This window comes from Physella acuta, unplaced genomic scaffold (genome assembly GCF_028476545.2).
Source record: "Physella acuta isolate Inbredline_101_S28 unplaced genomic scaffold, ASM2847654v3 ptg001320l, whole genome shotgun sequence".
NCBI lineage: Eukaryota > Metazoa > Mollusca > Gastropoda > Physidae > Physella > Physella acuta.
The window spans coordinates 31,360-43,758 of record NW_026732835.1 but is presented as its reverse complement, the minus strand read 5'-3'; the positions used below and the strand labels follow the sequence as shown (position 1 = coordinate 43,758).

Here is a 12,399-nt window from a genome sequence, read left to right as displayed (position 1 = left end):
CCTCGAAGAAAAAGTCTGGAAGAAACACTGTCAACGCTCCCTTGTAAAGGTAGCGTTGACAAGATTCGTGGCTTGTGTCGTGACGTCAACGGTTCTACAGATATAGTTGTCTAGTTAAATATGACCTCTAGACGTTCAAATGTTGTCAAATTACATAATTATAATATTTGGTTCTTTTCAAGTATATAGACAGAATCCAGGATAAAGACAGAGTATGTCAAAAAAGACAATGGATATTGTTCAGCCCGCTAATTTAATACTGGATGTCTTTATTTTATAAAACTTTTTTTTCTCGGCGAACAGAAAACTCTTTATAACTCTTTATATATCAGAGCCTTTCTTCATTATGATCACACACTCCTCCTCTACAGAGTTTCTTCCAGGCATCTCTTCGGGGGGCAAAGCCCCCCCCCCCCCCCCCCCCCGAACGGAATGAAATTTATATAATTTATACAGAATATATATACTTTTAACAGTGTCTGCCCTCCCCCCCCCCCCCCGAAGAAAGTTTACCGCCCCCCCCCCCCCCGCCCCGAAAATTTCAAGTGTCCCCCCTCCCCCGGAGAAAAAAGTCTGTAAGAAACACTGCTCCTCTCTAGGGCAGAAGTGCTTTTTGAGATCTGCAGTCCTTATATAAATAGTTATCCGTTTTCTGAAAGAAAAGATGAAAAACAAAATACTTATTGTATTGAAAAATGTAAAATAAAATTGATGAAAAATATAAGAGAAGAAAAAATTAAGATAATCAGAAATTGTTGTGGTAAAATTGTAAAATCTAGGTCTAAACTAGTCTAACATAGATCGCACGATTATAACTATTGATAATAGGCCTATAATATCTACCAGGTCGGGTAATTAGTACCACGGGTACTTTTTACCCGCCAGCACAGGGTACGCTTTAACTGATTTGGAAAACAAACCAATTTCTGCTTCACGTTTGTAATTGGCGAACTTTCCAAACAAAAAGTATATATTAATGAAGTAGAATGACTTCGTCAGAACCTTGGTGCGTTTAAAGCAATACACGCGAGTCCTCTACACTCTACAGCATAGCACAGTTAGAATCTAACATTATTACATCAAAACAGTGACAAAACACAAAATTGGACTTACTGCTTCTCTTTTACGATCGATTCCACCATTTTTGTCAGAACATAGATTTTTTTATTATCCAGAAAAATTGTAACGCATTACTCCGAATTTCTATCGGTCTGGTTAATTAAGCGAAATAAGCTAAATCATGGCACGATTGGACACCGGTATGGATTATTATAAATCACCAAGCTTTTTTGTCGATTTTGACCTAACCCCCTTCCCCCCCCCCCCCCCCCCCCCATCAAACAGCGCCACAAAAAGCCAGACTTACCCCCTTAAAATGGCGTCACACATCATCAAACAACCCACAACAAAATTGCAGTTAAAGTTTTTTTAAACATGTATTTCTTTCTAAAATATTGACTGAGCTGGGTTATCATATAGTTTAAATCAATTTCAATAACTATTGACTAATAACAGTTTTCAAAAACTCGAAATAACGGCTAGAATTCAGTTTCTAACACTACTTTTTAAAAACAAAAGTTGGACGTTAAATACTATCTTACCCCCCCCCCCCCCGCCCCTTATAACACATCGTCACAATATTCCCGACCCCTACGAGTAGTGTGACGTCATTTATGGACGACCTCCACGTACCCTAATATATATATATATATATATATATATATATATATATATATATATATATATTTAGGCATATATATATATATATATATATATATATATATATAGGCATATATATATATATATATATATATATATATATATATATATATATATATATATATATATATAGGGTGTGTGTGTGTTGCTTTTTTAATAAGTCAAAGCTTGTCGTTGTCACTTTAAACTTTAAACAAAACTTGGTACATTTTAAAAGTTATCACACCTTTGGTTCACGCGGTATGCGACCCGCGGGCCTGAAATTTGACAGTCCCCGAATTAATTTCCTTTTTTTAAAGGAGAGCTTCAAATATAAGGAAGTTATGAGTTACTTTTTCATTTTGTGTAGATCTTACTTCACCACAGAGGGGGAAAATAATTTTTATTAGCAAAACAAATTCATAGTAAATATAGATTTATATCCAGGTCTATTTAACGTTAACATTAGGGATACAATGAAGTATAAAATTGTTGTAGATCTAGTTAAAGGGCTCTTTAAATGCCATTTTGTGTTGCTGAGTTTTGACTATTGACATTTGATTTTTTCTTGTCTTCCAACTTCTGTCGTCTGACGTCAACCTTACTGACTGTGGGCTGTGATCGTGTTTCCACCCTCGCAGTCCCATCAGATATAAAAAAAAAAGGCCATAGCAGTATCAACAGTGAGTTTATGACTTCACTTAGCTCTAATTATTCATTTGTCAACGACACTGTATTATTGTAGATATGGGAAACAATAGCAGTGCCCCTACTACTACAAGCAACCATGGTAACAAACTCAGAAAGTCTCAATCAGTTCCAGACACACAGGTTAGTTTTTATTTATAGTCATACACTACATTTTAATTATTGTTTTTACTTGTTAAAAGTAAAAGTAAAACTAGTTATAACTCTTTAAAGTTTTAACATTTCAAAAAATCTCTGAAATTGTTATAAGTTGTAAGTTTGTTTAATACTTATAAATTTGAATTACTCAAGCAAGAGCTTTAGAAAAGCATTAAGTAAGCTTTATACTTTATTACGTATTTCTACAGTTGATTTATTTTGTAATTTTATTAAAATCACAGAAACTATCCCCTGATGCTCAAGTTTTATTTAACAAAGAAAAATCACTAAGTCAGCAGAAGCTGAGCGGCAAGCCTGGTAAATTTGGTGGTAAGAAACAAAAGCATGCAGCTGAAGATCTACCACATATTCCACCTGCCGAAGCACTGTTTCTACCAGAATTTCCTCTACGAGGAGATTTAGATGAACTAGAATTTGAAGTAAGTTCTCTTTCTAGTTTTCAGTAGTTCTCCAGATTACAATAATATTAGATGTTTAAACTAAAAATGAAAAATAAAAATAATTATTGTAGATCTTTTAACTTCTGCTTTGTTAATTATATGTAAAAGCTCTTTGGATTTCATAATACATTATGCATTATGATTGAAAATTTCTTATCTGAACCTTTAATTAGGTGATTGATGTAATAGCAAAAGGTGCATTTGGAAATGTTATCAAAGTTCAACGAGAAGATCAGAAAAGATTCTATGCTATGAAAGTCTTAGACAAGGGACAAATTATTAATGAAGGAGCAATTAGACAGTGTAAAGATGAAGCAGCCATTCAGGTACAATTTTATTCTATTGTACTTTTATTTTCCTTTAAGGGTGAAACCCATCTAAAAATGTATTTTGTTTATGTGCATTCTGTTTTCTAATGTCACTTACTTAAGTTTTGTATTCTGTTTTTTTCACCCAGTCATTAGTTGGTGACCATACTTTTATTGTAAAGGCACATGAATACTGGCAGTCAAGAACATCTTTATATATCGGTCAGTTGTTTAACTTTTGTATATTGTTAACTGTTTACTTAATATTTGATAAGGTATATAGGCATTGTGAAAATAATGTGCTCTCAAGCATACGTTTAGTGCTATTTAAGTAGGCCTCTTTAAAAAAAATCATTTTTTACAACAGTTTTGGACTATGTTCCACATGGTGATATGTTTACATTGTGGACTTTTCATGGAGCGTTTCCTGAAGCATTGGTTCAACTTTACATAGCAGAGATATGTTTGGTTATAGGTGAGGCACTGTTTTCAGCTCTCATGATCTTAATTCTGTTTATCAAATTTGATCACTGTACATTTTATCTAATTTTTTCTTGCCCTGTTTTTAGATTATCTCCACAACTCAAGTGTCATCTATCGTGATATTAAGGTATTTCATTCATTTGTTTTTTCCAATTATTTTTTAGTTAGTGTTTTAGTTACCCATAATTCTGGTTTTCATAAAGTCATAAAGATTTAATTTTGTTTAAAGGGAAAAAAAAATTTGTAATTACTAATTTATATATAATTTACAAACTGAAAGGTATACAAAGGTATACAAAACTCTAGGGTAAATATAGGTTATGTGCTAATATACACTAATATACACAAGTGATTGTATAAAATTATTCAATCTTCAGATGGAGAACATACTGTTTGATCCTAAAGGGCACATACAAGTGACAGATTTTGGGCTAGCTAAGTTTTTGCAAGGGGGTGACCAAACCAGGACAGTGTGTGGTACACTGCAGTATATGGGTAAGTCTGGGATATTGGGGTAAGATCAGGTGTTTACGATAGTTGGAGATCTTATGGATATATGGGTTCATGATATTAAAAGTAGTGTGAATGGTTATGATTCATTTATGTCAGTTGGAGATGTGGATATATGAGTTCGTGATGTTTAAAGTAGTGTGAATGGTTATGATTCATTTATGTCAGTTGGAGATGTGGATATATGAGTTCGTGATGTTTAAAGTAGTGTGAATGGTTATGATTCATTTATGTCAGTGGGAGATGTGGATATATGAGTTCGTGATGTTTAAAGTAGTGTGAATGGTTATGATTCATTTATGTCAGTTGGAGATGTGGATATATGAGTTCGTGATGTTTAAAGTAGTGTGAATGGTTATGATTCATTTATGTCAGTTGGAGATGTGGATATATGAGTTCGTGATGTTTAAAGTAGTGTGAATGGTTATGATTCATTTATGTCAGTTGGAAACGTTATGTTTAATGAGTTGATGATGTTAAAAGTAATGTGAATGGTTATGATTCATTTATGTCAGTTGGAGATGTGGATATATGAGTTTGTGATATTTAAAGTAGTGTGAATGGTTATGATTCATTCATGTCAGTTGGAAATGTTATGGATATATGATTTCATGATGTTAAAAGTAGTGTGAATGGTTATGATTCATTTATGTCAGTTGGAGATGTTATGGGTATATGAGTTCATGATATTCAAAGTAGTGTGAATGGTTATGATTCATTTATGTCATTTGGAAACGTGGGTTAATTAGTTGATGATATTAAAAGTAGTGTGAGCAGTTATGATAAAAATAAGTTTAGGTCAGTTGGAGATGTTATGTGTATATGAGTTCATGAGAGCATTTTAAGAATACAGTTTTATTAAGCATTAAATGATTTCATGATGTTAAAAGTAGTGTGAATGGTTATGATTCATTTATGTCAGTTGGAGATGTTATGGGTATATGAGTTCATGATATTCAAAGTAGTGTGAATGGTTATGATTCATTTATGTCATTTGGAAACGTGGGTTAATTAGTTGATGATATTAAAAGTAGTGTGAGCAGTTATGATAAAAATAAGTTTAGGTCAGTTGGAGATGTTATGTGTATATGAGTTCATGAGAGCATTTTAAGAATACAGTTTTATTAAGCATTAAAACTATTTTCAGCTCCAGAAGTTTTGTCAGTGTACCCTTATGGCCACGCGGCTGATTGGTGGTCTGTTGGCATTCTCATGTATGCTATGTTAGCTGGAAAGGTCAGTTACTTCAATTTTTTATTAATTAAAAATTTAAAAATTTAAAATATTCCTTTCATTTCCAATGTTCACTGTTGTCAGTAGTTTATTTTTGCCACTGATTTAAACTTTTCTTTAAAACCACACTGTAGTATCCAGTGGATGGTGCTGATACCCACACTAAAATGGCCCAGAAAGTTTTTGAATGTGAATATCTTCTTCCTAGTCATATAAGTGATTTAGCTCAAGATGTCATTAATAGGGTAAGTTGTATCTATTTTACAACTTTAATCTGTCTGCACTAACAGAGTGTAAAAGTACCCTTTTGAACCTAACGGTTCATGGGGCAAGTGAAGTAGAGTTCTGTTGTTTTTGTGACCTAAGCTTATGAAGGGATAGCATCATCAGCACTTTGCCCAGCTGCCTTTACTTTCCCTAAAGTGAGTCAGGCACCCATCACAGCTAGGTGGACTTATAGACATATTACTGACTCAAGCCTGAATCCAAACTCGAGACTTTTGAGTTGGCAGTCATATACTCTACCTTCAAACCATGCCGACCCTACTGAAAAAGTGGAGGCATTAATAGTACTGACCATACGTATATTTATGTAATGTGCAGAAAGAAATCCCCCTTGCTTCCTGTCATAAAAAGTACATTGTAGACCCACAGTATTGTTTTTTTCTCTCAGTTTTTAACCAAAAGTCCACACAAGCGTCTCAGTGACATTTATGTTATTCAAGATCTTTATTTCTTCCAAGATATTGTGTTTTCTGACCTTCTTGATCGCAAGGTAATTTACCATTTACGCTTCAAATAGAGAGTATTTCCTTATATAATTGTAGCCACAATCAGTATTCATTCTTGTACTCTAGACTATCCATATATATTTTATCTATCTTGTTGACTGCTATGCAGTTGATGCAGCAATAGTTTTTATGTGATAAATTTTTTAATCTATAGTTGAACCCTGTGGATGTTGTACCTGAAGATTTTTTCCCTATGACTGGAGAGAGCTGGGCTCCACAAGTATTGACCCCAGAAGAGCAGCAACACTTTGATCAGGTAAACATTGTATTTTATGAAAGGTTTTTTATAATTTAACCCTTTCACTAGCAAAGTTGAAACTTGTAATCAATAATGATAGACAGCCACAGCTGATACTTTTTTTGGAATAGTTTCATTTCTGATAGCTCTTCATGGATTTAATTAGTTGGTTTAATGGTTTTATAATGAGAGCAATAGTGTTATTTTTTAATGAATTTTCTTAGTTAATTTAGGGTCAGATGTTCAAAATTTTAAAAGTATTACAATTTTGCACAGTATCCTGAAAACTTTATCTTTGTGTACTTTGATTTTCTATGTGGTTAATGATGAACCATATACTTTGATTTTCTATGTGGTTAATAATGAACCATATAAGTGTGAAAACAACTTTAATGTCACTTTCCCATTTTAGTTTTTTTATTTTCTTTTTTAATCAGGAAAAATATTTAGTTATTTAAAAATATATTTTATTACCCTACCCTCTTTTAAAAAAAGTGGTGTTTTGCTATGGGTGGTCGATAGTTTAGGGGACAAAAGGTTAAGATGATTGTTTATGTTTTGATAAGAGCATTAAATTTCAATACTACTTCTGTGACAAATCGGCAGGATAAAGTGTTGACCACACTATCCCTTCATATGTCGAGGTCACAGAAACAGGTGAACTCTTCTTCACCTGCCCTGTGGGCCCCCAGGTCAAAAAGGGAACTTTACTTACTTTACCCTGATAAATGCTACATGTTTTTGATTTTGATGGTACGTGTAACCATTCTTTATTTCAACAGTTTGATGATAGTAATGAGACCATCACGGATGAACAAGACCACCATCCCTACCATCAGCCCTACCAAAAGCCTGCATCTTACACCAAACAACCTCTCATTCCCCGGGGTGAGACTGCACCAGACCAGCAAGAAAACTCCCAGACGCTGCCATACAACCAGCCAAACTCTTCTCACTATTCTAATCAACAGCCGCAACAGTTTGGCCATCAGCAGTCCAGGGAGTCAGTATATAATGATCAGCAGAGGGGTTCCCGCAGTTTTGACTCGGAGCAGTACAGTGTGTCTGACAGGCAGAGTGTTAACTCCAGCTTTGATTACAGACAGAATATTGCTCTGGCCAGTGCTGGTAATTTTACTCGACAGAACGGTAGCATGGTCGGTTCCATGCATCAGAGCAGCGGCTTGGTCAGATCTGGTAGTTTTACACAGCAGGGAAGTGGTATGGGATCTTCTGGTAATTTTACACAAGGCAGTGGTATGGGATCTTCTGGTAATTTTACACAAGGCAGTGGTATGGGATCTTCTGGTAACTTTACACAGCAGGGAAATGGTATGGGATCTTCTGGTAGCTTTACACAGCAGGGAAATGGTATGGGATCTTCTGGTAGCTTTACACAGCAGGGAAATGGTATGGGATCTTCTGGTAGCTTTACACAGCAGAATAGTGGTTTAGAATCCTCTAGCTTTACACAGCAGGGAAGTGGTATGGGATCTTCTAGTAGCTTTACACAGCAGGGAAATGGTATGGCGTCATCTGGTAATTTTACACAAGGCAGTGGTATGGGATCTTCTAGTAGCTTTACACAGCAGGGAAGTGGTATGGGATCTTCTGGTAGCTTTACACAGCAGGGAAATGGTATGGCGTCATCTGGTAATTTTACACAAGGCAGTGGTATGGGATCTTCTAGTAGCTTTACACAGCAGGGCAGTGGTATGGCGTCCTCTAGTAGCTTTACACAACAGGGCAGTGGTATGGGATCCTCTGGTAGTTTTACACAGCAGGGCAGTGGTATGGGATCCTCTAGTAGCTTCACACAGCAGGGCAGTGGTATGGCATCTTCTGGTAGCTTTACACAGCAGAATAATGTAGATACACAGCGCAGACAAAGTACCGACCATAGCCATGCAACAAGAAGTAGCACGTACATGTATGGTGAGACAATTCCTGAGAGAAGAGCCAGCACCACAGACAGACGGGTAAGCATTCACAACTCTAGTGGAGGCAGTGGTAGTGGGCCCAATGCTGTCTCAGCCCCTACTAATAATTTAACCATGCAGGCAGTCAATGGATACGGTGGCCCTTATGGTTCAGTGAATGCAACTAACACCAACTACCAGAGGGTTGAGGCCCCACCCCCTGTCAGACTTAGAGCACAAAGTAATCCTGTGGCTGTTTACAACAGGCAGACATCTGCTCAGCCACCTGCTAGTACCATGGGAGGCAACTACAGCACTGGTTCTAGGGGGGTCAGCCTAGAATACAAAACTGTTGATGCGCCACCGGTCATCACGCTTCCTCCACAAACAGCTTACAACCATAGTGCATACAATCAACATCCAGCTATGGTCAACTCTGCAAGTAGTTCTAGTCTTGCTGACAACAACTATAGACCATTAGAAGAAGCAAGACTTAACCTCCCAAGCCAGGTTGGCAAGTCTCAGGAAAGGCCACCTGTGCCAATGAAACCACCTGTAGCACAAAAACCCACGGTACCTGTCAAGCCTTCATTTAAACCCCAGACATCCATACACCAGCAGCCCACAGCCTACGCACGACAACTTCCTGTAGCACCGGGGCGGCAACAACCTCCCATAGCACCAGTAAAACCCCAGCAGCCTGTAGCGCCAGTAAAGCCCCAGCCAGCAGCCGCCATTAGACCACAACCAGCGCCAAGGAAATCAATCAGCAAGCAAAACTCTGTTCCCTACGTCTCGCAAACATCCACCAGCAACCAACCTCTGACAAACAAATCTATGTATAGCCAAGGCCTCCAAAACAACAATACAAATTTCTATCCGACAAACTACAGCCAGGATCTGTCAGCGGCTGTCAGTTTATTGAATGATAACCTAAGCAAACGTTCTTCCTATGATCAAAGAGCAGTGACACAACCTGCAGATAGGTCTTTTGGGTATAAAGACCAGAGCCAATCTAACCTGGGCAATAGTGGTTTGTACCAAGACCATAGTCAATCTAATTTAAGCAGCAGTATTGGATACCAAGACAACAGCCCATCAAACCTGGACAGTAATCACATAAACTCCAGCTATTTAACCACTGAATCACAAATGATGAGCCCAAACGCAGTCACAGACAACTTTAAATGGAACCTTCCTGCTGATGCCACACCTTCTTTTGTATAAGGACACATGGGTTCTCACTCCAGTATTGAAGCCTCCTGTCGTAGTATTTTATTCATTGTTACTGGCTTAGGTTAACATATGGTGCTGGTGTATAGCATGGCATGTTATGTGTAATGGTGTGTTGAAAACTGTCTGGCAATAAGGGAAATATGCAATAAACTCTTTTGAGTGGGCATTCACTCATTATTTGCTTCAATCAAATATTTATATCACCCAGTTTGTTGTAACTATAAATTTTATTACTCCAAGAAAACTGCTTTGATGGTCCCCTTGTTATGTATATAAATTTATTTATCTTTATACCTCTAGGCTTACTTGCATGTTTGTTTATACATTGTAAATTGAAGAAGTTAATGGCACTGGTTGACTTAAATGTTCAACTTGTTGTGGATCAATTGTGCTTTCCTTCTTAACTAGCTATGTTATTTAAAGCAATATCAAATTGTTTTTTTTTTGGTACTTGTAAATTTGGTAGCAGGTTGTATCAAAGTTTTTTTTGCTAGAATTGCTACCCTAGCCCAGCCATGACCCTAATCCTGAATATTTCCCTGACCCTAAGCCCATTCTGACACTTAAGAATACCTGTCTTTTCAATTACCTTTTAATCTCATCTTCGGCCTTGTAGCTGTAAAGAAAATACAATACTCAAAATATAATTTGTTATAAAACTGTAAAAATATGTTTTTTGCGGCACAAATTTTTAATGCTTTTTTTTCTTATTTCTTCAAGATGAAATAAACAAAAGTGTGTCCATCAATTACTATAAGCAAGGCTAAACAACTGCAGACTAATTATTTCTTAGTTTTTTTAAAGATTTACATTATTTTTCTAGATTTATGAATAAGATATAATTGCAAATTGTTAGTCATTGTACATTTTCCTAAGTAACTTTTTTATGTTGTGAACAAACTTAAGAAAAACTTAGTAAAAATAAAGTACAGCATATTATTTCTATCATGCCAGAGGGGGGGGGGGGGGTAAATTTAAAAAAAAAACATTATTTTGAATTAGTTTCTGATTTAGGTGTTAGTGCCTTAATAATTGGAAAATTTGATCTACACATTCAAATACTAACTCAGAGCAACAAAATTGTGATTGTGAAATGACCGTTGAAAAGTTGGTTAATATATTCAACCCTTAAAACTATTCTAGATCATATTTTAAATAATAATATTGATTATTTAAATCTAGGTGTTGGTCATATGGTATAATTCAATGCACATTATTTTAAACTTAGAATTAATTATAACAGTGTGATCAAAAACTCAGGGTATATAATATATTGTAAGAGGGTTTATTGAATTAAATTCTTTGTTATGTAAGCTTAGACAGCCAACAAATATTTTACAATTGTTGTATAACTCACTCTAACATGTGCCTGTAACTGAATCAGGGATTTTGTATTAAAATTAGTGTAGGAGAAAACAAGTTTTAAAACAGTGCTAATGATTCTTGTGGTAATCTTTATTGTTGTCCATAAGCTTAAACAAGACTACATAAATTTCATATATAGTGTTTTTTTTTTTTCTAAGATCAATTCATAGTTACAGTTAGGTAACTTTGTTTTTTTTACTAATTGTGTACTATACTGTACATGCATTTAATTGAAATAGTTTTTGTCTCATGGCATGAGAGGACAGTTTGATGAAGACAGTAAAGGAGAATTTTATAATTTGTTTATAATTTTTTGCATACACAATTTGTTATACTACTTTACAAATGATTGTATGAACCTTAATGCAGCATCTGTTGTCATATTTTAGTTAGATATGCCAAAAATTTCACATGTAAATATCAATTGAATGCAGATATTTTTATGAAACTTGTAAATTTTTACTTTTTAAAAATTGATATCTTTTGTTATATATAATTTTTAAAAAAATAATACAAGTTATTTATATTCAACATGTCATTACTGCTCCATGTTATTGAGTGTCACCGGACTAAAAGACTAAATTTTGGCTAATTTCACCCAACTGAAAGCATTGTTAAATTTGTAGCTGTGAGTTTATTTGTTGAATAGGTAGATGTTTAATAAGTATTTATCCCTTGTGATGATTTGGTTGTTAATTAAAGTAAGTTGAAAATCATTCCATATTCATTTTCTTAATAAAATGAATACATTTTTACAGTTAAATATTTTAGTGATATTTTTATAAAAGTATTCTGAGTGTTTTAATTCTTCATAACTTATTTTACTTACTTGTTGGCTTACTTTGTATATGTCACAATATACATATACACTGAATTTTATTTTCTGTTATAAAGGTAGAGCCATAACCAAATGGCCATGGTTATAAATTATGCATGGGTTAAGGACTCTAATATGCTACTGGTCCATACAGGATTATATATCCAAGACTTATAACTTTACAGTTTTCTTCCTGGTGATTTTGTGCTGTTGCTTGTGTTTTATATATTTTAATAAGGATTTTAAAATGTTGAAATAACAGCTTGTACAATATGTTAAAATTTACCATAACCCCTTGAACCCTATAAGTATACACATGGTATATGTTATAAATAAAACTACCGTCTGGGTTACTGGGATTTATTTTTTAAAAATTTCCGCAATTAAAAACGTAATGTAACGAATGTTAATCACTGGGGGCAGTAGTTACAATGAGGCTATGAAGTTATGACATTATATTTGTTGATGATAAGGAGTTTGGAGGATGTATTTGT

At 34.9% G+C, this 12,399-nt stretch overlaps 1 protein-coding gene across 3 annotated transcripts; it reads left to right on the top strand.

The window, feature by feature from the left end:
* The first annotated feature begins 2,069 nt into the window (after positions 1-2,069).
* On the top strand, positions 2,070-10,696 carry LOC131958356 (uncharacterized). Of its 3 annotated transcripts, none has more exons than XM_059323347.1 (13): positions 2,070-2,123; positions 2,444-2,529; positions 2,787-2,984; positions 3,179-3,331; positions 3,463-3,535; positions 3,681-3,788; positions 3,883-3,923; positions 4,174-4,291; positions 5,454-5,542; positions 5,674-5,784; positions 6,213-6,314; positions 6,485-6,586; positions 7,351-10,696. In XM_059323347.1, the coding sequence occupies exons 2-13, from the start codon at positions 2,446-2,448 to the stop codon at positions 9,712-9,714; spliced, it is 3,543 nt and encodes a 1,180-aa protein (XP_059179330.1). In that variant the 5' UTR covers positions 2,070-2,123; positions 2,444-2,445; the 3' UTR covers positions 9,715-10,696. The 3 variants fall into 3 exon arrangements, with proteins under 3 accessions (XP_059179330.1, XP_059179331.1, XP_059179332.1); XM_059323348.1 differs by having other exon boundaries at positions 2,070-2,145; XM_059323349.1 differs by having other exon boundaries at positions 2,076-2,529; positions 7,351-8,547; positions 10,444-10,696.
* Positions 10,697-12,399: the final 1,703 nt, after the last annotated feature.